The sequence below is a fragment of the Epargyreus clarus genome, unplaced genomic scaffold (assembly GCF_041222505.1).
Source record: "Epargyreus clarus isolate Ecla_fem2 unplaced genomic scaffold, WU_Ecla_fem_2.2 ptg000003l, whole genome shotgun sequence".
Classification (NCBI taxonomy): domain Eukaryota; kingdom Metazoa; phylum Arthropoda; class Insecta; order Lepidoptera; family Hesperiidae; genus Epargyreus; species Epargyreus clarus.
The window spans coordinates 17,074,805-17,097,249 of NW_027332211.1; the positions used below are offsets into that span (position 1 = coordinate 17,074,805).

Sequence of the window (22,445 nt, forward strand, 5' to 3'; positions counted from 1 at the left end):
TATTATTAAAATCAATACTGACATAAACAACTTACTATTATATTTAATTATTTAATATTTTAGATAAAGTATTACAAAAATATGAGAATCGTATTACGCCCGTTATTAATATTCAATCTGTCCAAATTTAGCTTTTTTATTTCGATAATTTCTAGACAAAACCAAAGATAGATTGATTTATTAATAACGGGCGTTAATTTATTCAAACGAATCTCTAAACAAATTTGACTAGCAGCTTATAAAATACTATATTATGTTCTCAAGACGAGACAAACCACTTATCCAAGTGCTCTCCGTCAATTTCAAGAAGAGAGAATTCTGAATTATTTTTTACTCATTAACTTATAAAAATGTATAGCATAAGTAGGTACAAAAATACAGTAATAACGCACGTTACAGGCCTACAATTAAGGTGCATTTGGTTATCTTTGTTTTCGATTATTTTCAGTATCGATATTTGGAGTTTGTTTCCTTCTTAAAAGTCGAATAGTCATGACAACGGTAGCTATCCCCAGCGCTAAAGCAACCACGGCCAGTACCAACGCCGTTGTTGACATTTTAGTAGTCCTACCCGATTCATATAAGTCCGCTACTAACGCCACAGGTCTTAAGATCTTCACAACTGGTTCGCAGCCCGATTCTCTAACGTATTTTGCCCAAGTTCTATTCGCGTAAGTGAGCTCTCTAGGCTTCACGAATGGCCTTCTTCCTGGCACAGTCTTATTTGGTGTTATAGTAATATTACGTAGCTGCGACTCATTATATCGACAGTAGAGATTCTTTTTCTTCTTGTTACCTTTGACAACAATGTCCTTTTCAGCGCTTTTGGCGCCAATGAGGACATCTAAGTCGCCCTTAATCATATTTGCCCAATCCCACATTTCCGCAATCTTACAGTCGCATACGAATGGATTGCCTATTAAATTCAGAGAGTGAAGTTTAGGATTGTTAACAAACAACTGAGGATCAATTGTAGTTAAGTTATTATTACTTAGGTTTATTTTTTCCAATTGGTGCAACCCTTCTAAAAATGTGAGACTCCCTTCATCTGATCTAATTTGATTCCCGGCGAGGTTCAAATCTGTTACATTTTCCGTATTTTTAAATGCATCTGCATTTAGAGTAGTAATGTTGCAGTTACTTAGATCGAGTATTGTAACCTGTGAAAGTTGCTTAGGGAACAGTGGCCCTGAAGATGGAATAACGAGTGGATTTCCTCCTAGCCTAATCTCTCTCAAATCCATGTATGTAAGGTTTTTGAAGAATGCATTAGCATTTAAAGGCCGTTTCAACCCGCAGAATTCCAATTCTAATGTAGTAAGTTGTGTAAGGTTCCCAAAGAGGCCGGCCTCGAGTGACAAGAGGTCGTTTCCGGAGAGTACTAATCTTTTCATTGATGTCATATGTGCAAATGTGTCTGGTCCGATGTAAGATAAATTACTGTATCCCATATTAAGGTATTCTAGGTTGTCGAGTGGAGCGAGGAGTCGGACAAACACATTTACTAATGGATTATGTGATATATCCAACTCTATAAGATTTTCAAAAACGTTGAAGTTTTCTGGAAGATTACTTAAACCGCAGTTGCTTAAAAATAATCGTTCTAGTTTAGGTAATGGCGCCAATGCTTCTTGTAGATCTGGAGCAAATAAGGGGTTCCCAGAAAGATGTAAAACTTTTAATCTGGTTGCATTGGCAAAAGCCTCCCCAGAAATAGGTCCTTGTATTTTGCAGTTGGATAAGTCTAGTAATTCTAAATGATTGACACTGCTGCCTAAAGTTGTTCCAACGTCTAAATCACGTAGTTCGTTGTCAGCCAAGACGAGCGTAACGAGATTGGTACAATTTGAAAATGTGTCCTCAGACAGTGAAGTAAGGCCCGATTTCCTCAGGTTCAGATACTCCAATCTATTGAGATTTCCTAATACTTCCGGCCAATTTGTAGTACTCAAAAAGTTGCCCGCTAGTTCCAAGTTTTTTAGGTTGGCTAAAGAAGTGAAAAGATTATCTGGTACATCAGTAAGCTTACAATCATTTAATTTCAGTGTCTCCAAACCAGTTAAAACGTCAAATACTCCTTCTTCTATAGCTTTAAGAGGATTACTTGATAGATCTACTGTAGTCAAAGAGGTGATGTTTTCGAAAAATTGGGAATTTATAATTGTTAAATTGCAAGAGCTTATATCCAGATACTGCAATGTGCTGGAAATAAGGAACGGTCCTTCAACTACATCTAATGGATTATCTTGAAGTTCAACGTTCAGCAGTCCACGCGAATCTCTGAAACAAGTAAATTAAAAGAAGTATTAGGTGAGTTGAGTATTACACAAAATGTTTTTGTAACATTTAAGTATGAAGTTAAATAAATGAAACCCTTAAGGGTTTAACAATGAACTTAATGTCACGCGCTGTCAAATTCAGGTCGGATTAAGCGCGTTGGGTTTGTTTTCTTTGCAAAATCACCAGCGCGTGAACGAGTTAAGTGGTCCAGGCGCCTAATTTAATCTGCATTCTTTGCGCACTATTATCTAATATTGGCTTCATCGTGTCACGAGTCGCAATTGTCGTGTTACAGGTGACCACAACGCAACTACTTCAAAAGCAATTTTGTCATCAAAACGTTTATATAGTGTGTGACTTTTTGTGTCACGTGGGCCGCATAGGTATCGTGGGAAAATATACATAAACAAGTATATACAGTTATTAATATAGATTTTGACAGAGGATTTTGATATCAGTATAAACATATATGTACAAGTAGGTCATATCAATTTTAAGACTGTCAACAAGATGTTCTGCGCTAATAGATGCCCTAGTACGATGTACATACTCTATGACTATCTATTTATTTGTTTATATAAGTGTTTCTGTTCACTAGTCCATGAACACCTGTTAGCTAGTTAGTTCTAGTTATTACTAAGAACTTACTGTGAATTCAATGAGATTATGAACAGTGGTTAGCGTAGCGAAAAATTTCTGTCTGTGGGTTAATCCAATTAGCGGTGTCATGGCGACGGAAATTACAAGCTTATTCATATAGATTCCCAGTCGAAATATTCCTATTTCTTATATTATAGCAATAGGTAGGATATTGATTAAAATTTTGTAATAATAATACGGTTGATTTGTTCATTAAATTATAACATAGCTTAGTAGTATTGTAACTTAAGGTCGGCAACGAAGGGATCCTTGCAAAGACCAAGTTGGATCGCCTTACACATGTCTGCTTTCACAGTTTTCTGCTTTACCCTTTCACAGTTCACAATAATACTAATAGTACTTTAGTACTTACAAAAATGCTTCAGGATCTACGTAGCTGATGTTGTTTCCCGATAGATCCACATCGATCAAGTATTCTAAACCCTTGAACGCGTCTTTTTCCACTCTCATTAGTTTATTGTTAGCGATCTGAAGCCTTCGCATCTTGATGTCGCTCGGGAAGGTACTAATGGTAGTAATGTTGTTCCCATTTAGATCCAATATGTACACACTCAAGCTTAATTCATCGTAGGGGATTTCAGTCAAGTTGCTCTCGGAACAATCCGTGACCCAGTTGATTCTGAAGTAGTGGCAGTCGCACTCGTCTGGACACTCCAGCTCAAAGCTGTCTCCGTTGAAGCCGAAGCAGAGGCGTGACGCGAGGAGGCAAAGTGTGAATATCGTTAAGCGCACCATCTTGATTTGTTTGCGTTGAACTCAAAATATGGATTCAGCGGCCATCTTCGATGTAGATATCTGAAACTGTATATAATTTCATGTTAATTATGGTGCACTTGTTTTTTTCTGTATTGTGGGTGTTATTCAAAACCCATATAATAGTCAGGACGTGAATCCAGATTGACGTGAGTCAATCACCTTGTGAGATTGATCACTGAGTGTGACCAAATATGTGTTCGTATTGTTTAACAGCGTTTAACAAGTTCTAAGGTCGTAATAAAGATAAATACAAGATAAAGTATGATTGTTTTTTTTATAAAATAGTGCAAGGCATATGACCTAATTAGCTATGATCTTGCAATTGCAAATTATTAGCATCAGCATCATGTAGTCAATAGTTATTAATGGGATGACGTTGTTGCTGACCGTCACGAAATCAATTCAGAGGGGACGAAGTTAAAACCAGTGCCGGCAATACTATGAACTAATCGCCTTCAATTGAATAAATAACTGATTCTTGATTGCATTCACATATTTTGTCTAGCTACTAGATAAAGGAATATTTAGAGCTTCTTTTACCCCACTAAGGAGGGTAATGTTATGATTGTAAAACTCCTAGAGATTAGTTTGTCCTTGTTTGTTTTCTTTAATCGATACGTAATAGGGACGTGACTATTGATTAGTCATTGTGTATACGTACCACATTAATTGCAGTTATAAACAATAACACGGGACTTGAAATGGAATGGGTGAGATCTAGTTTCTGCCGCTAGTGGCTTAAGCAATGTAGGTACGAGTCATTCAAGGAGTCAATCAGAGATCATAAATTTGATCCGTCACCGTTGCGATTTTACCCCCGGGGACTACCCCTTTTGAACAACTATCAAAGAGGTAGGAAGTCGAAAAAGCTTCTCATTGATTGTTAATAGACGGCCGTGCACTTACTTAGCTAGTAAACCTTACGTACTTAGATACTAAATCTATGCAAATGTCTAAATCTACAAATAAGTATGTAGTGGAAATTAATGTTGGTATTCTTAAAAAGGTAACTCAAAAGGCTTATAAAAATATGGCTCAAAAGGCTTATAAACAATAAGTGCATATAATTAATTAATAATAATTAAGCCGCCCACAGTGTCAATAGTGATTACAAAGTTACAATGCGAGTATTATTCGATTTCCATATGAATTATTCAAAACTAGTTGTGCCATAGACTTACTGAACTGTGCTCATAATAATGTCGTTTATAGATATTATTATATAGAAGTGGCAAACGAGCATGCAGCCCACCTGAGACTGGTGGTCCATAGCAGGGCCGGATTTATGGAGGGCAACCGGGGCGGCAGCCCCGGGGCCTCCACAAAAGAGAGGCCCCCACAATAGAGACGTCGGATTTTTTTTAATTCCGAGTAGTAGAGGAAAGTAACCAAATATGGGCTACCATTTTGATTTTGCTTAAAAAATAAAAAACTATTAAAAGATTAACCATTTATTGTTGTCAAAATAATCACACATACATTTCTAAAGAGCTAAGTAACAATCATATGTTCCTAATATTATAATTTATAATTATATTGAGCATTAGAACCAAATATCAAAATAGATGCTAAATATGGAGCAGGTACTCAAATATGGGCTACTAATAAAAACTTATAATATCTTCTGTGAAAATAACAATTATAAATATTTATCTTATAAGAGATCAAATAACTTTGGTGGATGGAATAAATCACATAATTTACTTTCAAATACCACTTAATTTACTTACAAAAATCACATATCCAAGTGTCAAATTCTGGCCCAGCACAGTCATTATGTGCCCAGAGCTGACACATTAAACATCTAATCCATAGTTCTCCGTCTGCATTTTCGGAAAAAGTTCCTGACAAAACATACACGCTGCATCGGCAGTGTCAGGAGCCGCTCTTCCTATAGGGGCATCTGGTTCACTATCTGAATCAAATTGGATATATTCTTCACTTTCACTTTCATCCCTGGTCTTGGCTTTCTTATTTCCAGAACTTTTTTTCTTTTGCTTGGGTTTCTTATCTTTTGTTTTATTTTCTTTTTCAATCTTCTTCTTATTTGTTTCAATGAGGTCATTTTTATATGGAGATAAAGTTATGACCGAGGCCACAGCAGCTTTTCTACCTCTATTGGATGTAGTTCTGATTTTTTTTGGTACGGGGCTTAAAAAATAAGAAGATACCTATAGAACGACATAACCAAGCACCTAAAATACTTTACAGATATGGGTAATACCTAAATATGGGCTAGCCCATATTTAAGACCATAGTAATAGCCCATATTCGAAATTCTTAACTAAAATAAATCTGATCGTGTACTTTACATTTCATGGGAAGCAAGCAATAAATCGACCGAAAATCATAAAATACACCTTACATTCTTCAATAAAACACATAGTTACAGTATTTAGACCTAAGATTGTTTAATTAAACAGCACATTGATACGTACCTCAGAAAAGTTTTCGACAGCACCAACACAAGTATGGCCGACGCTGGCGACAGTTCGCGCGCGATTGACGAGAGTGAGTAAGTGCGATGTTAGAGCGAGTGAATGCGATGTACGATCGTCGTTTGTTGCCTCTTTCGACTGTAAGTTTTTGAGAATTGTCGCTAGCCCATATTAAAACACTAGCCCACATTTAGTTACTTTCCTCTAAACACTAGTAAAAAAAATATCTTTTCCTTTGATATTTTTTTTCGCTGTTTTACCTTCATCTACAGTACTTTGTACAAACATGAATACTAGAAGAATCTACCTGCGTTTCACAATAAAATATTTATTGAAAAACTCAACTGAAAAAATTGTTTATTTTATTCGGAAAATAATTTGGCGCCAGGGGGCCTCCACTCCTTTGTTGCCCCAAGGCCTCTAGACCTCTAAATCCGGCCCTGGTTTATAGACATCCGTGATCAATCCCAGATATAATTATCTCCTACCAGACCACGGATACGTTACCTCTGTCAAAGTTGGTATGCCTCGGATAAGTATGTCTCCGTGCTCACTCTTTAAGCCCGAATACAGCAGCGCAACACTGTTTTAGTAGAGTAAATATGAGTGGCGGAGGAATCTCTGGAGTCGCTTCACAGGGGGTTCTACCACCTTCAAAAGATTAGCTGGGGTAAAATAGTATGAATCAGATTAAAGGCTAATTAAGCTATATTAAAAAAAATGCGTCATTCTCAAGGGGTTGTGTATGATAATACATACCAATAAAAAATATATAAGCTTGTAATTTAAATCATTCTGACATGAATTTAGTTTTAATGGAAGTGACATAACCACAATGAGTTAGTTTTTCTAAATAAACAAAGAAACTAATTAAATGTACGAAATTGACTGATTGAAGCAACGTAATTACATCTTTTATTTAACGCTTTTTGAACCTGTTGACCTGATTTCTTTTATCGCCAGTTGCATAATAAACATCTAATATTACCTCATATCTTGAAATTCTTTCGAGTTATAAAGTACGATTTTATGACGTATATAACCTACCATTTGTACACAAGGTATGAATTTAATTTATTATGTCATCCATTCACGAGTTACTTCTTCGTCGCTATCATATACCTAGCATGTATAATAGGTAAGTTCCTACTTGCTTATATCGCGGTGTAAGAGTCAGATGAACGTATGTACAAAAAATCAAAAATCGATTTTTTTTCACAAAACGGTTCTTAATGTAGTCCTTTATGAAATGGCAAAACGATGTAGCGGTATATTTAATAAATAAAATACCGAATAAATAAAAATATATATATTGTGTCTTTGTAAGCATTTGTAAACATATTTTTTTTATTTTTCAAAACTCTAATAGTAGGACAATATATTAATAAATATTTTTATTTCAACTACTGTATAATTATTTCTATTAATCTGGTAAAGTTTGAAGTGGCGAATTTTCACACTATTTTTGCTCTCCTGTAAAATTGACAAAATTTAGATACCTTCATCTGACTCTTACACCGCGATATGCAATACTTAATAAAGATAATGATTTGTCATATATCAAACTATTGCACTAACCGACTATATACCTATAAATATATACACACATACAATTGTCTTTGCTTATGATAAAAACTAATGGCTACCAATATTAGTAAAATGAATAAAGGTACGCCATGATATTCCAGAAGCGTAGCGTGTCAGGTTCGAAGAGGCGATCAGCCCCATGCGGCATATTTCGAGGGGCGGCAAAATTAGTTTTTTTTTGTATAATATACATTACATACAATATAATTTGTACAAGCTGTGGCCAGCGGGAGGGAAGCTGGAGTTAAAACTCCACTTCGGCTCGTGTCTGGCATGTCTATGGATATAAATGAAAATGATCGTACATAAGTGTTACTTACTGTGTTAGGTATTTAATACGAATATCTACAGAATCAACTATGTTCCAATATATTTTTAAATCCAATCTTTCCTTTCATTTGCATCTCAGTACAAATCATATATTAGCGTAAAGCCGCCGTATTTTTGGCTGAGTATTTGATATATATTTCATTTTTTTTTTGCAAAGCGACGCTGGATGTACGAGAGTGGACAGTGACAATGCGCGCAATCCGTAGAAGCGGCCGGACAATCGCGACCTAATGGGCGGCATCCTGCTGGCTGGCGCGAGCCGTTTCCCGCCAGAATTTTCCAGAATCGTAATTCACTGTGATTAGGTCATGCTCGTTAAAGACTACACAGGATCAAATTGAGGATTTGTAGGTATTTTAATTATTGAGATGTTCTTAGTAAGTATATTTTTTATTAAGTTCTTAAAGTAGGTATCCCTAAATCTAAGCATTAGGTCATAGATAACTCACTCCTAAGAAAATGTAACCAGTTTTGACAATTGAAATTGTCACTGTCATCTATTTTCGTGTTTGAAAAATATTTAAAAAATGTAGTTTTCAGATCATTTACAAATGAAACGATAGTTCTCTTCGATTTCGAGTTTTTGCACCACTTAACTATGCATGTCGGCATGATTCCGCGTAAATTACACCGTAACGGCCTTTAAATGGCTGACAGAATTGTCAGCTATTCAAGCCGATCAAAGGTTTCCATAGCCTTTATTGTTGTTTGATTGCCACTTTCGATAAATAAACTCAGATACGTAAGTACGAAAGCAAGCCGAATAATGTAAGAAATACTTAGGTAATATAGACCCTAATATCGTATTTACCTACCCTAGTATCACGGTACAAATATATAGATCCTTATACTGTGCTAGTATTATCTGATCAATTAGAACGGTGTCATACCATAGAAAAATACTTATCTATTAATATGTTATGTTAAAAATATACTCGAAAATTTAATGTGTGTTCACACGACGTTAAGCGAAATACAACATATATATACTATCCACAATAATAAAGCGTACGAGTATAAAAGTATGAGCTTTTACGTCATTAAATAAACGTTCTAAGCTCTCACTCGACACGTGATATCAATATTGTAATCCAGAACAATTCGGGGGTTCAGATTATTCGCAAATCGAATCTTATCTGCACTTAACAGTTCACATTTTCACTCGTTTGTCACTGTATGGCAATATTGGTGATCGATATATTATGTGTAGGTAGGTACGCTCCCTTTTCTAACAGATTTTATCGAATTATAGTAAAGTGCAGTGTTAGTCGGGCGACCTATAGGACATCGACTAATAGTTTATTAACCCTTTGAGAAGACATTAAATGGTGGCGAATACATTCTAGGTCGTCCACTGTTGTCTGTTGGTAGTTAGAGGTAGGATTACTAGTAGCCGAAAGTTCGTCGTAACTCGTAGTGGTAAAATCTTAAGCCCTTTGAGATAGCCCCCTTAGGATTGCAGGCCCGTTTGCTTCGGGAGAAGCTCAAGGAAAGTCGACTTTGGCGGTGACTGGTGTCTAAAATGATAGGTAAATATTTATTTAGTTTGTCCTCAGTTATTCTAATGCAGTTATACTGGACAATGAATCGTATAATAAAGAGTATTTGATTTCCTTTAGTCATTTTCTTTATAGGATAATTACTTTTAATGGACAAATTGACCGACCGACAACAACATTTTAAAACGGTGGATCTGAATGCATGAAATTTTGCATAGTTTTTGATATAACGTACATGTACGATCATTAATTGATTTGGAAAGTTCATCCCCTAAGGGGTTAATTTGGGATTGAAACTTCAAGTAAAACTAAGAAATTGTTGCAGTAAAACTTTCTGAAACTTGTCACAACGATTAATAACATCAATAAATTGGTTCCATCCTAAATTATCCTCGCCGTTAGTATAAAAAAGCATTAAGCGAAATTAAAACTAAATTGTTTTATTATTGCACCTATCTTTCATCTATTTTTCTTTATTATTCATACTATTTAATACAACACTTAAACCAGGTTTAAAATAACATACCTGCTTACCGTAGAACTAGATTATATTTGCAAATAAGTGTAGAGGACACAAATGCACACAAGCTCACTTACATATTTACTCTACCTATTACTATGTTTTGTATTTACAACCACGATCTACACTACGCTTTGCAACGCTGACTACAAAGTAATTGTGAATAAGGAAAGAGCCAAATGATTGCATTAATTTAATGGGTTATCATCGCAATCATGGCTTGTCACAATGCTGTGAATCATGTTTTCGTATTTAAGACCAGCGATCTCGTGTATGTAAGTACGCATTTGGTAAGTTTACTCGGTTGGTAAGTTTAATCACGTAGGTTTTTCCAACATTGTAGTTCCGAGACCAGAATAGGGCTACGGTATCCCCTGCCTATCGTAAGAAGCGACGAAAAGAGGGCTTTCAAAGTCGCGGGTGGTAAGAGTGGGTTTTAGTGCCGCAACAATCCAACAACTCTGTGCTGCTATCACGGCACTCGGTACCTTTTGAAGGTTTCCTCCTTATCAAAACTAAACATTAAAGGTTTTATAGATTTTTTTAATATGGCCAAATAATGCCGATTGTAATTATTTTTTTAACATGAAAATATCTAAGCCTCAAAAGAGATATTAAGATATTCAGCGATGTACCTAGAGGGGTTGGTAAGTTGAGCGGTTGCCAGAATCCATGTGATTTAGCGCATTTTATAACTCACATAAAAAATAGGTATTTAGGTAATTACAGTGAATCGTTGAAAGTCGGATAAAGATAAAGGTCGTCAAGATTATCTAGCTTTGTTTAGACCTATACTCAGTTCTCTTCGCAGGGGCGCAATATTTAAATCTTGCCAAGGGCGCAAAATTCAAATCTTTTATAGAGAGTGCTCATGAGTCATGAGTGACCCAACGACGCTGGAGGTACCCATCAAAATGAATAACGTTTAACAATTTGTAATAAGATTTCCATTTTACGATAATTGTGTCATAGTCAATTTAAGGAATTTACCTTTCAATAGAAAATAAATAAATAATAATACTTACAACACTTAATTATGGCTACGGGAAAATCATTTATTGTATATTACACAAATAGGAAACGTTTACGGCCGGTGAAGCTATTTATTGCGAAGTATTTGTATTGTAGAAGTATTTTTACGTAATTCACAACGGGTAGATATTCAATAGTAAGAGATTATTTGAATTATGTCATATTAGGTACAAATGTACGCGGCTGGTCAAAGATAGGGGCTGGCTAGCTAACTATAACCACAGTAACCCATTGTTGGGTGTGTCACGCTCTACTTGTGTTACATTACGCTTAGGGTTGTCACCTGTACTATATTATTAGTATTGTACTATATTTTAGTCAAATTATATTTTCTTTAATCAACGGTCTTTTTATATTAAAATTGTGAATGTAATGGGAATTTAAATATGAAACGCATTCACACAGCACTTAATCACATCAACTTAGGTATTATGGATCTAAATTACTCAAATTCAATTTCAATTCAATTGGCGTCAATGCAAATGGAAATAAAGGAATTATATAGGCAGATTAAAAAATAAAGGTTTAAAAAAAATACAATATTTATGCTTAAAAACGCTTATTTTTCTTTAAAAGAGGGAACCCTAATGCTGGGCTCTATTATCTATAGAGTTATAGACGATAGTTATGCTTAAATACCGGCGTCCAAACGATTGAGAAATGCTGTGTTAATAGGAATTAGTATTTAATTACTTAATTACTACTGCAATGCGATATCTCTTGCAAAGCGAAGGCTGCATAAAATACAAAAGACGAAGGACCATCAACGGACGAAGACATCATTATTTTGGAACAGTATGACGTCTTTCTTTCTGATAAATTATTGTTACCTACTCAGGTTAGCTGCTAGTTAAATTACAGTACGTACAACATTCGATACGACAACATATGTCACTGTAAACGTGGTTGAATAAATTTCATGGTTGAACTTCAATCTATGCGTTGAACTTATATAATTCTATCAGGTAATAATTACTGAAAATAAACATTGGGGCTTACCAAGTATTTTGTCGTTAAAACTTGGCGGGGGCAAATATTTATGTCAAAAAAATTGAAAGCAAGAAGTGCACATTTTCCATTGCATATGGCTTGCAATCTGATGAACGCGTGGCTGACGCTTGCGAGGTCAACCGCCACATTTCCGTTCCGTATCGCGACAGTTGCAACTGCTGCGTCTAAGGGTTAGTAGCGATTGACTACGTTTCCTTGATTCGGTTTATTACCATTGTATTGAAAGAATTGCATGTCGTTGCAAGGCGATTCCTCTGGAAATTTCTTTAATATGAGGTAGGTTAGTTCCGTGAAAGGATTAGCTTACAGGAACTAAAATCTTCCTGAACTAAGAACTAGGTCAATGAAATTTCGCTTGTGATCTTGGTTGTTATGGGACGAGAGTAAAAGCAAAGTTCTAGAATTCTTAATCGATCCTTACTATTAACAATGTCTTTGCAATGTCTCACAGGGGTGCATGCATATACATTTATATAAAATAGCACAAAAAATTTAAAGGTATTTAAGATTTTTTTATGTGAACTATACAATGACTGGCCAGATCAAGATAATTTCGTAATGAGACTAATAATATCCCTAGTTTAGACAAGCGTGACTCAGAACCTTTCTTTTTTTTTTTTTTCTTCTCGAGGGGGAAACCTTCAAGGTACCCGACGACGTGGGAGCGACGCCGGGTTATGTGGGATTTTTACCGCACTAAAACCCCCCCGGTGGCCGTCCTCAACGCTTGTTGGAGAACTCCGGGATCTCCGACGGAACACAACCGGAGCCCTCCAAGCGCGATGCCCCGATCGGGCTCTACCCTGGAGGAGCAGATTTCGCTCCTCCCACACCATGTAGTGTTTACGACGGAATGCGACCACACGTACCGCCGTCCTTCCCGGGGTCGCTAGCTGGACGGTTCGAGCTCCCACTCTTGCCGCCCGCAACCCCGGAAGCCCCCTTTTAGTCGCCTCTTACGACAGGCAGGGGATACCGTAGCCCTATTCTAGTCCCGGAACTACAGGGACAGTGACTCAGAACCTATGCAAGTTTAAACATCATCGTCTTACATTAACTGATTGCTTACCTACGTGGATATTACTTTTCTTTTAGGGCCCGTGTACATTCACAGAGCGACCTTCTTATAACATGACATTAACCTTACAGATCAATTATAACTGTAGTTAATGAGTAATTGCCGTTCGGTTTTAAGATTTCCCATACGCATAAAGCATATGCTTTTATGAGCTCGCTCTTATGACCGAGGCTGTAAGCGTAGGTTGGTCACATACTTGATATATTTTATGTTTCACTATAGGTATATATCATTTGGTACGTAACAATAATAGTGTTAAGTATGTATTTAATATGGTTATTCCTGTAAAAACTAGAGTATTTAAACTCTAGGAAGCTGACACGCGATTTTTAAATGTTCTCTTTTGAAGTTTACGTGTTTGACTTTTTCAAGTTAATCGAAACGAAGAAAGAGATCGTATATGCTATTCCTTTTTAAAAACGGGGATGCTGTTGGTATAAGCGTAAGGAAGTGAAGTAATTATACTCTAGTAAAGTAGAAATTCTCAAATGTAATATACCTTAATGGAACGTTATATTATGTTAACTCATACGTAAATACGTCACGTAATATAAATTTAGGTATGCTCCAGTATTTGAATTTATAAAATGTTAGTCGGTCTTTTGTTGAAACTTTATGTAAATACACACGCTCATTGTAAACTTTACAACCTTTGTTATTATGGTCAAATACTTATAAGGGGATTATTTCGAAAATCTAAAGCATTTTTTACCTCTCAACTAGCAAGCCTTCAACTATGATTAACGCCAGTAACATATAAGTGGCGGTTATATGTCAATAACCATTGTTTGTATAGCACCTGTCGTAAACACATGTAGGTGGCGTACTCACATGATTGCTAGACTCGTGCACCGCCCTCCGTCGCCACCTCCGGACTAACGCTGGTCTCAACTGTACACTAGTGCTGTGACAATGCTGTCACACTGTTATCGATAACCAAGTTATGGGTGCATAACAGAGAGCTCCCGGGTTCTCTTAGCAAAAAAATAAATAGAGAATATAGGTTTTTGTTCTGAAACTGAAACTGTCTCTATGGCAACTATAATACTGACACTGAATACACACTGGAGCTATGAGTGTAGAAAGGAATATTTATACAGAATAACATTACAATTATTATAATATGCCTATGCGTTGTGTTGTCTCATTCTGAGAGGAGACCCCTGCCCAACAGTGGGACAATAATGGGCGGACGACGCGACGTGACGACGTTGAGTGTGGATAATGGAACTTATTGAACACCGGAACATAAATATATAAGTTAAGGCAGGTGCATTATATTGCTTATTTTGAAATAACTCCATATTCTATAAGTAGCATTTTGTCGGGCACAATTAAGTAAAATCGCAAAACTTGCGCAAGAATAAAAAACGTTTTTCCTCGGTACATCCCTAAAGGCTTATTTATTCTAGACGCCATATACCTATAGTCGCCCGATCCCACTAGTACTATTAAACAGTCCCATCTACCGATAAATGTTATTGACAATAATTGCAGACTTTCCGAATCAATAAATGAAGAAGACCATAAAATCATAAGCATCAATATTAATTGTTATTCTATCATCATATTTGCATGTGTACTTATAATAGAAGTATATTATATGTTATATATTATATAGACGACCCGGTTAGTGGTTTTACGTATTAGGTACTTACCCTTAATATCTTCAGGGTTAGAAATAAGTATTTAGTCATATATCCTCTACCGTTGTGTAGGTATCTCGTCGAATTTGCTTCAACCGTTTTAATAAATAGTGTATATAAACAAACAACGTAAACAATATATTTTAGAAATATGGAATCAGAAAATAAATCAGAAAGGAATTCATGTTTTAATTACATTAAAAATAGTCCCGCTTAATTGATAGAGTTACTTATCGTAAATATCATTCATATAAATTATACTAAATTACTTAATGCATAATCATTATATTATCGTGCATTCCGTTTATTTAAGAACTATATTTTAGTTTATTTATTTATGTAGGTACATACATTTTGTACTTTTGGAGAGACGACGACGGGCAGGATTGTAAATTCTGCAAAACCCACAGTTAGTGCCCCTTACTGTACTACAAAGTAATATAAACTGCGATGAATATTGCTACGACATATTAGCCAGGCGTCTATTTGGAATAGATTGTAAGTTACATTACGTTTTACTATGAGTCATCCTATCATGATTGTCCATGTTTATTAATATACGACTACTATATAGATATAAACCGAGTGTGGGTCTAAGTGAGTTCGGTTTGAATGTATATGGGCCGTGGCCAAAAAGCTCATTATTAAATTCTGAGATTCTTTGGGAGAATAATATAAATTCTTAGATTGGGTTGTTAAAACCTAAGGGGAAAACGTGATATAATTGTAATACTCTATTATTAGTTCTCTATTACAAGGAATAAAGAACGTCTAAAGTAGCAAAGAGTATTGGTCATCCTTTTTTAAAATTGTATTTCTTTACGAAGGTCGCGTTCAATAAATACACCGTATTTTTTTTATTTTATAGTATTTTTCTTGGTAATACTCTATTATTAGTTCTCTATTACAAGGAATAAAGAACGTCTAAAGTAGCAAAGAGTATTGGTCATCCTTTTTTAAAATTGTATTTCTTTACGAAGGTCGCGTTCAATAAATACACCGTATTTTTTTATTTTATAGTATTTTTCTTGTCTTTGTATTCTTTTTTTTCGCGATGACCTAAATATTTTTTTTATAATTTAATTTTTAGTGCATATTTCTTGACTTATTGTAGTACGCTACATGAGCAACGCTTTCAAACGCGTTCGAGTGAACGCACCCATAATCCTACGTCAATGTCAACACTGTCAACTTTTGGATTGTCTTTAATTGTCATTTTTATTTGATAAAATACTCTTGTGGTTTTCTAGAAAAACGCTTTTAATAAACGATTATTACTAATTATTATAATGGCCCAAAGCGAAGCATCACAGTCGAAAGATGAAGATTCTTTAAAAGATGTATTCGATATTGCCATGAAGATGTATAAGTCTCTGGAAGATAGCAACGAAGACACCGGTAGTGAAATGAAGCAGGTTTGTTATCGTTTTGTTTCTTTTATCGATTCGAGGATTCCCTAATTTCTTGTGATTCTTAACTAGTAAATAAGCGTGTCATAGTGCCATTTATTAATTTATTTTCATTTCAATAATCCATAGTAATTCGTCGTGAATTTACATAACATAAGCTTTTTTACATAAGTTATTCGTAGGACCTGCTAAAGTTAACCTTTAGAAGGAAATTGCTGCGATGACGTAGCTGTCAATTAGTACTCATAAGCAATTAAAGTTAAATGGAACACCACGAATTCCTAAAATACTAAAAAAAAAAATATGTATTGTGCACATGCTATAAGTAAAGTGTTCTATGATGTTACTTCTATGCTACGAAATAATTCCTTTTTACAAGACTTTCATTCTTCTAAATAAACATTGAATGTTTCAGAGGACTATTAAAACAGCAATAAGTAAGTTTGAGGAGGCTACAAACTTAGTGTCTCTTTCGGGCATGTTCAGCAAGAATGAGAGCCTTGAGGAGTTGCCCACGGAGCACCTGCAGTACCTCCTGTTACCAGCACTACTTGGTACTCTTGTGCTGAAGATTTGTGGCCAGTCAAGGAAGGAGCATATCACTGTAGCTGAAGTATATTTTAAGTAAGTATATCTTAATATATACAATTGTTGAGGGTGGTAGAACCCTATGTGATTCTAATGATAATAGCAGTGTTAAGCATTGCTGTGTTCTGGTTTAGAGAGTATGGTAAGGGAGATATACTTATCTGAGGCATTCCAAATTATTCCCCACGGGTAGCAACATATTTGTGGTCAACCTCAGAGAAAAATAATCTTATTTAGTAGATTACAGATGTTCATGGGCAGTAATATGCTTCACTATCAGATCTCATCATCATTAAAATACTTTATTTGTATATCTATTGTATACTGTGAATTAGTATTGTATATTTGCAATTGCAGAGATTTCTTACAAAGGTGCAAAGACTATGGAGTGACTGATGTGGAGATACCCCAGCCGGATCAGGCAGTTGATAAACCCCTCAATGAAAAAGCTAAAATAACACAAATGGTAAGCTATTATTATATATTATAGAAAAAAACACTTTCTACTCTCAAAGCTACACACTAGGATTTCGTGGGTCGTGGGTGCTATGGACAAACACATGGACAAATATATAAACACCCAGACGCAGAATCAGAAGTCTAAATTGCTTATTTAAATATTTGCTTGACTGGGGATAGAACCCAGGACCCTCTGTGGGCAAGACCAGTTTGGTAACTACCCCACCACATGGGTCAACAAACATGCTTTGTTGTTTTATAAATAAGAAAAATATTATTGGTCACATTGAAGGTTCAAATGAATACCGATTCTTATACTAAAAATATCTTTGTTTTCTCAGGTACAATCTAGAGAAGCAAAAATCAAGAGATACAAGGAGATGAAGGAGTTAGAGAAAAAACTAAGTACTCTATCTAAAGCGATGGCAGAATCAAATGTGGACGACGAGACAAAGAGAGAGTACTTCATAACAATGTTGAATAGTTATGTGAATCAGGCCCTGGATGAGCTGAACAGCATAGAGCAAGAGAAACCTATCTTGGAGTACATGGCCAAACATGGTGCAGGTTGGTGTGGCTTTTATATTTAGCTATAGAAATGATTTTTAAAGGTGGGAAAACCTGCTGTTTAGTTTGACTTTAGCAGCACCACTGCCTCAACGATTTTTGCGTTATAACAACAGTGTTAAGAGTGTTAGGTAATATTTTCAAATATCAAAGAACAAGTGAACTACAAATACTTAGACATTTTTTTTTATGTTGACGACAATTGTAATAAGTATTTTTTTCTTTTTTTTTGGTAATGTTTACAACGATCTGTCACACTTCTGGACAATGAATAGTATGTTGGTTAGGGTTTAACATAACATGCTCGGTATGTGACCTGTTTCCTTTTTTGCTGAAACTAAGGAATAAGTAATTTGTGAGGTTTTTTATTAATAAAATGTTTTAAGTTAAGATTAAATCTGCTACTAATATGTATGATGGTATATATTTTTTAACCATGCAGTATGTACCACTCTACCTCCCACAATTAAAAATATACACCACCTATACATACCACCGCCAACACGTGTTTTGCTCCAAAATGGAGCATCATCAGGGTAAGTTGACTATACAACGGTTAATTGTTAAGTGACACTGTCAACTTAATGCATGCCTTTTCTAATGGTGTCCAACCCTTCTTTCCACAATTTGATATGAAATGTAAACAACTGATGACAGTCAGTCAGTCAGTTAGTGTGATACAAGCCTGATACAATTAACTAAATAAAATGTTTAATATATTTTCAGAGAAGCGTCCCCGTGAGCCGGTGAGGCCGCTGAAGCCAGTGATAATAACACGCGACGCGCTGCAGAAGGCGGTGTTCGGCGCCGGCTACCCGTCGCTGCCCTCCATGACCGTCGAGGAGTTCTACGACAAACGCGTACGCGATGGCGTGTGAGTGTCACTTTAGTATAGTATTTTTATCACACTTTCATTAGCTTGACCTGTATGTATGTATGTAATCTTTGAAGTTGATTTTTACCCATGTTGAACCGTCCGATTAATTTAAAATTTTAAAACCTTATCATGACCCTATGACAATACACGATTTTTATTAATTTAGTCTTCTTCTCTTCATCGGCATTGTCAGGATTAATGAAGTTCCTTATAATATAAAAGTGATTATAGCGTGGTTTTTAGTTTTTAAACTATATTTTTTTATATATATATACCTAACGCTAAGACAGACAGGCTACATGGTGGAAAGCAGTCACCGTCGCCTTTGTACATTTACAACACCAGATTCGCCAATGCATCGCCGACTTTGAAGGAGAGCTTTTTTTGCACCCTTCTCGTAGGGCCACATGTCATAACGCTCAGGGAAAACGTCAGGAGGAAGTTCATTTCATATTTTGCACGTACGCGGCATAAATGACCGTGCAAACTGAACCGTGCAGTATTTTCTGCAAATTGTAAGAAACGATTTTTTTGTAATGGTACAAAAATATTATTTAAGAAAATTTGAATGTTTTTGATGATATTTTTGGTTTGTACGGCAAATAATAAAACTTTCATAATATTATCGACGCCACTTCAAAGTTACATAGTTCAGTTGCACACTACCTGTCAGGAATACATTCTCTCAACGGCCAAACTATACCTAATATACAAATAAAAAAATGGTAACATTGGGCTGAAGGTTTGGCTTTCGTTTTCGCATAGTGCATGTTTTTTTTATTATAATCTGAAGCATTATTCTTTTTATCATATCTTATATTTTTCTGTGAACAGGTTCCCACCGTCTGCTAGTAACATACCGCACGCGACCATCGAGAACCCTGATGCCGATGCTGATGAGGACGAGCAAGTACGAAAGGTAATAATATATTTCAAGTACATAATTGTTTACCAGAATACCCGTCACAACACTCGCAATCACGTTTAAGTTTATTATCGTAAAAACTTTGCATTAGTGTTCGTTAGCCTTAATAAAGGGTTTTTGAATTTTTTTTAAGCTCTTAACTCTTTCTTCTGGTATTGCGCATTGACGTAGAAGAGCTGTTTTCTGTTTCGCAAAAATCGTAGGAGTATATATAGGTATCTTTTTGAAAGCAAAGGACTGCATCTAATGAATTTTTAACCGTTTTTTAAAGGAGCGCAAAATGCATCTCATATTTAACTTCATGTGTTACTTAGATTGTCATAATGACATTGTGATATGTTCAGGAGCGGTTAGTGGAGGAAGAAGACCCCGAGGAGTTGGAGCGGCAGCGGAACATGGACGAGTACAAGGACGACCATCGCCGCGGCTGGGGGAACCGCTACAACAGGAGCTAGGGCACAAGCCCAGGGACACTTCCAATATCCACCGGGAGTGCTGTACTGTACTGTAGACGAGTGTAGGTGGGGGTGATGTCCAAGAGAAAGTGATATATATTTCAGAGAGGGTAATCCTAGTTGTTTCTTAGGGTTGAGCGAAAATTTTGTTAAACTTATACATGTGTATAGCCACGGTCAGGCATTTTTAAATTGTGCCCCAGGCATCCAGACATCTAGAGATTCACTCCCTCCAACGAAATGAAATGCTCTAACTTACTTTTATAGGGTGGCAAAGTATATATGTATCGAATATAAGGTGTCGAGTCAAAGTCTCATAGTCGACAATGTTGCCCTAAATTCAAAATTACCCATGTTAAAATTATTGTTTTAGCCCATTAATCCATTTGGACATGATCTCCCAGATTACCTGTGTAGTATACAAAAGGGGATGTAACTAATATAGTTGTAAAAAGTCCTCTTCGGAAGCCCAGATATACATACATAAATGTGGGAATGTGAATTCTTTCTGTGATTTTTTTTTTATTTACAAGGGGATGAATTACTATTGTAGGAGGAAATTTTGTACTAAGTATTAGTAAAATGAAGTTATTACGACATTGGTATCCGGCCATTCTGTGACTCAATCGTTTAGTAAACTTGACTATTCAGATATTAGGTGCAAATGTATAAGAATCTTAGATAAAGATAGACAATTCCTGCGTAATAAAAATTGACAAATGTCGATGTTTGGTAGATCTATATTTGGATAAATTGGGTAACTTCTGGTAAACAAATAAGCACCTATAAAGGGTCGTGCTTACTCCCGCAATACTATTTTACATTATTGTATTCTATATGTATATTATTACTAAAAATAAACTTGTAAACAAAATATTCATGGTTTTGCTTTCCTGTTAAGACGATAGTGTACCTGAAATGATAGCCTTATCGCGTCCTTAACTGATAGACATTGCAAGCTACATTTTAATTTTTTTAGAACACGAAAACCGCTAGAATCAGAGGGCACGAGACCGGTTGGAGTTGGGCCAATTAAGGGGGGCTTACGTGCAACAATGGATCCTACAAAGCTGATGGATGGATGTATGGTGGACAGGATGCCTTTGCTTTGAAGGTTCATTATAAATATTGCTGTTAATCACGTCAATAGAAATTGTACTTATTTGATTCATGTGTCATCTTCCACCTCCCCAATAAACTTTATTTACAATTTTAATAATAAAAGTTACTATAGACATCGTACAATGATACATTACGGTGTTCGATAGAATATACTCATAATATGATCGATACTCCAAATTTTATGCAAATTAGGTGTCACATCTCATCTCGCTGTCGATTTTATAACGATTGCGACACTGTTATAGCTTTCTCTACGTACATATCCGTAGCTCATTGCGCACCTGTTGTTACCTCACGCACTGGTCAGATGGCCTCAAAGGTCAATAGTCTCAAGGTTTGATAAATACGCTTTCACTCCCCGCGGCGGATGAAATCGAAAGTACACGCAATGTATTTTGCGTTGTATTGTAAGCACATACGGGAAACTTGTTGGTCGCAGTTGGTAATGGTTTGTCGTTGTATATTTACGCATTTTGGATATATATCAGCAGTTGTAATTTATGGCAATATAATTTAATGCTTACTACACTAGCACCTCATACTCACAGCAGGTTTCTTTGTGTCATGGATGCCACTGTAAAGTTTGCCTTATTATGGTACGGTTCCAGGAATATGGTGGTACATTATTTTAGACTCCTTTAATCCATTGTGAGTTAGGTTATTTTACCTTAATGCTCATGCTCATAGTATCTACCAGTGTGTGCTTGCGGCTCTTAAGCCCGTGCTCGGCACGAATCCCTTTATGCATGTGTTAATATGTTCTGATTTCTGATACGGATATAAATTTGAAAAATCAGAAGGTCGTTACTGCGCGCCTCGGATTCGAACCACTGACCTCCTGATCGAGAGTTCCAGTTTCCAACAACCATGCTATCTCTGCTTTATGCTCTATACCATCAAAATAAATTTATCAAGGCGATGACAGCGATTATAATAGGTACTAAGTTTTTGGGAAGTGTCAAAGTGTGTAGGTAGATTGCAGTTTGAAAAAATCCACAAATAATCCCCATAGAAATCTGCTAATTGGATCGATATAGAATTGCAAGGTGCATTCCAACAAAACAATGTAAGCTTATAGTCACTATTTGTAGCTACTGTCAAGTGAATTGTGTGCTCATATTATAAAAAATATAGCTGTAAGTACATATAGGGATCGAGAGCGCACATCAGCGTCTGTTATGGGAAGTGGCGTGCTCGTGCGGAAGC

The 22,445-nt window shown here is 35.9% G+C and overlaps 2 protein-coding genes across 2 annotated transcripts; one reads left to right on the forward strand and one right to left on the reverse strand.

Moving 5' to 3' along the window:
• Positions 1-371: 371 nt before the first annotated feature.
• On the reverse strand, positions 372-14,130 carry LOC140756007 (uncharacterized). The gene is made up of 3 exons (XM_073091401.1): positions 14,023-14,130; positions 3,293-3,741; positions 372-2,280 (listed from the first exon to the last, which is right to left on the reverse strand). Exons 2-3 carry the CDS (start codon positions 3,673-3,675, stop codon positions 423-425), a joined length of 2,241 nt encoding a protein of 746 aa, XP_072947502.1. The 5' UTR covers positions 3,676-3,741; positions 14,023-14,130; the 3' UTR covers positions 372-422.
• Positions 14,131-16,028: 1,898 nt separating this feature from the next.
• Tap42 (immunoglobulin binding protein Tap42) lies at positions 16,029-20,991 on the forward strand. The gene is made up of 7 exons (XM_073091411.1): positions 16,029-16,252; positions 16,662-16,870; positions 17,192-17,300; positions 17,635-17,860; positions 18,587-18,734; positions 19,572-19,656; positions 20,007-20,991. Exons 1-7 carry the CDS (start codon positions 16,127-16,129, stop codon positions 20,115-20,117), a joined length of 1,014 nt encoding a protein of 337 aa, XP_072947512.1. The 5' UTR covers positions 16,029-16,126; the 3' UTR covers positions 20,118-20,991.
• Positions 20,992-22,445: the final 1,454 nt, after the last annotated feature.